This window comes from Montipora foliosa, chromosome 7, assembly GCF_036669935.1.
Source record: "Montipora foliosa isolate CH-2021 chromosome 7, ASM3666993v2, whole genome shotgun sequence".
In the NCBI taxonomy this organism is placed as follows: domain Eukaryota; kingdom Metazoa; phylum Cnidaria; class Anthozoa; order Scleractinia; family Acroporidae; genus Montipora; species Montipora foliosa.
In genome coordinates, this window is record NC_090875.1 from 28,827,680 (window position 1) to 28,832,680 (window position 5,001).

General features: G+C 39.7%; 1 protein-coding gene across 1 annotated transcript in view; it reads left to right on the top strand.

Moving 5' to 3' along the window:
• LOC138011707 (cytochrome P450 27C1-like) overlaps positions 1 to 4,131 on the top strand; it is a 16,727-nt gene extending 12,596 nt beyond the window's left edge. The window contains exons 7-9 of the mRNA XM_068858840.1: positions 3 to 159; positions 1,820 to 1,863; positions 2,001 to 4,131. Of these exons, the coding sequence (XP_068714941.1) occupies positions 3 to 159; positions 1,820 to 1,863; positions 2,001 to 2,111 (312 nt within the window). The 3' untranslated portion in view covers positions 2,112 to 4,131. The remainder of the gene's footprint in view (positions 1 to 2; positions 160 to 1,819; positions 1,864 to 2,000) is intronic.
• Positions 4,132 to 5,001: the final 870 nt, after the last annotated feature.

Sequence of the window (5,001 nt, forward strand, 5' to 3'; positions counted from 1 at the left end):
AGACTTGGATTGCTATGGAACAGTATTGCACTGCTCGTTCCGAAAAGTACTTTAAAGACCCTTTGAAATTTAAACCTGAAAGATGGTTGAGAGAAAACAGAGGCGAATATCACTCTTTTTCTAGTGTGCCATTTGGATACGGTGTGCGGAGTTGCTTGGGTAAGAAAATGAATGCCTTTATTTGTTTGTTTATTTGTTGTCTGTTGCACACTTGTAGACCAGTACTTACATCTCCTTATTGGAAGTCATTCTTTTAATTTATGCCAGTCTTTCAGTGAGTCAGTGAGTCTGTCAGTGAGTCAGTGAGTCAGTGAGTCAGTCAGTGAGTCAGTCAGTGAGTCGGTCAGTGAGTCAGTCTGTCAGTGAGTCAGTCTGTCTGTCTGTCAGTCAGTGAGTCAGTCAGATAGTCAGTCAGTTAGTCTGTCAGTCAGTTAGTCTGTCAGTCAGTTAGTCTGTCAGTCAGTTAGTCTGACAGTTAGTTAGTCAGTCTGTCAGTCAGTCTGTCAGTCAGTGAGTCAGTCAGAGAGTCAGTCAGTTAGTCTGTCAGTCAGTTAGTCTGACAGTTAGTCAGTCAGTCTGTCAGTCAGTGAGGCAGTCATTGAGTCAGGCAGCCAGTGAGTGAGTGAGTCAATGAGTCCGTCTGTCAGTCAGTGACGCAGTTAGTCAGTTATTGAGTGAGCCAGTGAGTGAATGAGTGAGTGAGTGAGTGAGTAAACAGTAAACAGTAAACAGTAAATCTTTATTGCGCCTTACTCTCCAAAGGGAGGTATCGGTCTCGTTACAATAAAGGTGATGATATCTACTAGAATAACTAATTAACTAAAAAGATCATACAATTACTTGTAATACAATTGGTATAAAATTATTATTTTAATTATTTTGCATTTAGGAAGTCTTTTCTCTTCTGAAACATTAAATATGTGTATTTACCTATTATCTTTGAAGTGCTTTCGTTTTCTAGGGTAAGTAAATACCGTATTTTATCCTCATCATTAAGGCTTTTGAAAACAACATCGTGTGTTGAAAGGAGAGAATGGAGCTCATTTCTAATGTTATCGTACCCTGGGCAATACATCAAGAAGTGCCGCTCATCTTCTATATAGCCTCTATTGCAGACTAAACACGTTCTTCCATCTACTGGGATTGGTGCACCTCTATTTTCGTATTTCCCAGTCTGTATTCGCAAGCTATGAACCCCCAGACGCAATTTTGTCATACTTATTCTATGTGCTGGGTTTCTGATAGTTTTGAGATAGTCTTCCAATTGGTAGTCGAATTTGACTTCTTTGTGTGTAAATTTCTCTCTAGAGCCTTCGGAAGTGTTGTTGCGAGCCTTCAGCCAATTTCGAATGTAGTCCTTTTTAAGCTGTTTCTTTATGGAGGAACGAGCATTCTTAATGTGTAGTTGGCTTGATGTATTGCCTGTAGAGTGCATTCGTATAGTTTCGTCATTATTTAATACATCAAAAAATTGGCTGTGACTTTTTGCGTGATGAAAGGCTTCCTAAGTGAGTGAGTGAGTGAGTGAGTGAGTGAATAAGTGAGTGAGTGAGTGAATAAGTGAGTGAGTGAGTCAGTGAGTCAGTGAGTCAGTGATATTGAATGAGCGAGTGAGTCAGTGAGTCAATCACCACGCCAGTCAATCACTTAGTTACTCTCCCGGTCGGTTAGCAGGTCAATCGGCAGTCACTCTGTCGCTGAGTCAGTCCTCAAACTTGCTTGTTAATCACTATAATACCTGATTACCAGCCAACAGCATTAGCTTTGTATACTTTGTAGCATTTCAATTCACTACCTCTCGTCAATATGGTCTTTACAGGTCGGCGGGTCGCAGAATTGGAAATCTACCTGTTCCTTTGCAAGGTCAGCTTTACGAGTTAATTTTTCCCCGTTCACTTTTTTCTCGCCGTTTGCGTGATAAAAACTTGAGAAGAAATGAAACAAGCATTTTATAATAATAAATAGAATTATGCGACGGTAATTTCTTTCTTTCCTTCTAGTTACTCCAGAGGTTTCGCGTTGAGTATATTGGCGAGGAACTGGACTGCGTACAAAAGTTACTGTTTTGTCCCGAGAAACCAGTGAAGATTAAGTTGGTGGATCGAATTTGACTTTAGCGTTTAAATTTGAGTGAATGACGGTATAAGCTGCAATTGAAGTGCATTGAATTTGGTAAGGACGACTATAGTCCTTGATCGTCTTCGTCTCATCCGCTTTTGGGATGTCACGCAACGCTGCCCCGAAGAGGTTGTAGGGTGAGTGGGAAATTGCGTGACATCCTTTTTCGCATTTAAACTTGCAACTTCATTTTATGAATTTATAGACAGTGACGCTTATACAATTTCTCATACATGTATATGCATCATGTAATGTAATTATAGGTGGCATAGCAACCACGCATTTGTATAATACCGCCAGCATCCAAACTTATTGGTTTGGCTTAGTTACCTGGCCTATGAATGAAAGTGAGGTTTTCATCAAAACAAAGTCAAGCAGGGAGGTCTGTATCATAACAAGGTCAACACCAGCCTCACTTTCATTCAAAGGCCAGGTAACTAAGCACACAACTGTAAAGAGGTCTATTAGGAAGCTTAAGCAACGACAACGGCGACGGCGACAAGAACGTCACAAATTTGCATATTTAGTGGGCAAAAACAATGGTTTTGCACGCCCTGCACGTGCGTTTTTCACTTTTGTCCGTTTCTTTGCCTCACTTTCACGCATAGGCCAGGTAACTAAGCACACAACTGTAAAATGGACTGTTTCCAACTCAAACATAAAATTCATATCCTCTCGGGAATCTATCTACGCCAAACAACAACGTGAAATAGCCAAATTTGAGGTTTTATGAAGAACGTCAGCACTTCAGGATAAATTTTCATTTTCTCCCCTAAATTAGGTGCCATTCCGACGAGTGTCATTTTTGAGAAACTACCACACCCTTGTCATATTAAAAAATGGTTGAAATAGTCACGAATCGATTAAAATAACGCGAATTTATTTTTTGAGATGACGTTCTCGTTGCTTAAGTTCCCTATTGTTCTTACCACGAGAACACGAAATTCATATCTTCGAGCTAACTTGAAATTTTCTTTCTATTATGTGGACAATAGATATAAATGGCAGAGATTGAAAAGAAAGGCGGGAATCGTGACCAACGGCGTTGCTGAATATGATCACTGGTGTTACATACGAGAAACACGCCATTCGGTTCCCGGATGAAGTGGTCGTATTCATTCTGCGAGTGTTTTAGTTCCCGGTAAAACACTCCCGTCCATATAATAAATCTATTTATTATATAGATAATGATGAAATACCAGGATTTCTCCTTTTACTAAAAAATCATATCTTCACCGCGCGCAGTGAACATATCATTTTTATCTTTCACATGTGAGGATATAGGTGTCGTCATGGTAACGAACACGATTAGCCAATAAAACGCGAGCTTCTTCTTCATTATAAGATACTTTTGTGCTTTAATATAATTCTTGTCTACGACATTAACATTTTTATTGTAAAATTTTACGTTATCATGATTTACTTTTCACAACTTTCATATCTTGTTTCATGTTACACAACGTGTGTGTTTTAGCGGTTGGTGACCACTTTTTCATCCTTTCGGAAATGAGAAAAACAAGTTGTTTTAAATCTAGGCATTTCATCGATATCTATATAATAAACAGAACATTACATGGCCGCGCGGGGATACGAATTTTATCTTCTCGTGCTGAAAGTATCTTTCACTCGTTCGTTTCGCTCACTCGTGAGAGATACTTTCAGCACGAGAAGATAAAATTCGTATCCCCGCGCGGCCATGTAATATCCTCTCTATATGTGCTGTTGTTAAAAATTGACCTCTTTAGCATGTAAGTTTTGTTTTACCATTTTAAACCACGTGATGTTCTCAAGGGAATTTTATTTTCCCTAGAGTAACATCACGTGGTCTGAAATGGGAAAACAAAATGTAAAAGCTAAGAGGTCAATTGCACGTTGCACGTAACAATATATGAATTTCAAGTAGCCTTTGCCAATCTTGTAAGATCAGTATGTATCGAAAACTCAACTTCCATTCTATGTAAATAGTTAAGTACACGCATTGTTCATTGCAAATAAACTACGTCACAACTTACATGTTTCAATTAGCTTTTGTTAAATATATATTTTTCTGAAATTAAGGAATGTATTTGAAGTGCGGGCTACAGATGAAAGGGACAAGTCATCCTTGCAGTTACCTGGACAATTTAAGCAATGGTCTCTGATAAACGTTAAATGTATTCATTTAGTTCATTTATCGAGTCCTTTAGGAGCGAGGGTGGCACAGTCGGTTAGTGCGCGGCCATGGTGCAAGAGGTCCTGAGTTCGATTCCCGAATCTCGTATCCTTGTTTCGACTTCTTTCCTTTCAGTGTAGCTTAAGTAGCTTTAAATACCCGTAAAACGGATCACTGATGGAGAGGGGGCGGTAAAATGAGCGCACCGTCGACCTCAGGTTTGTCAGTTGAATTACTTTTGCTCGCTTTTGAAAATGATCTCGGAAAGGTAGAAATGTCGTGATTTTTTGTCGTCTTTTTGTTACGTACAAAAATACATACATACTTAATTGACCGCTCCCCATACGGTCTTTTCAGGGCCAATGAAACACAACGAAACGACGGAACAGAATAACAACAACAACTGTTAAGAATCCCGACTGGCCGGGGGCAAACCAGTTGGCTATTTACAATTATAAAACTAGAAATAGCTGTCGGTAAGTGCCAACGAGACAGTCAATATAAAGCATAGTTTGCAGATTTGTATCAGAGTTCAAAAATACCCAACTGTAGTTGTAAGTTTTAACTTATTCAGTCAACAATAGCGCCGATCAAATCGAAACTTCAACTCCCCCCCCCCCACCCCCCTTCCCGGGCAAACCACGGGCATTTGACTATCCTCTGTGCCCGGGGAGTGGGGAATTTGACCTGCGTGGGGTGGGGAAAATTGAACCGGAAGGGTTATGTTTCAA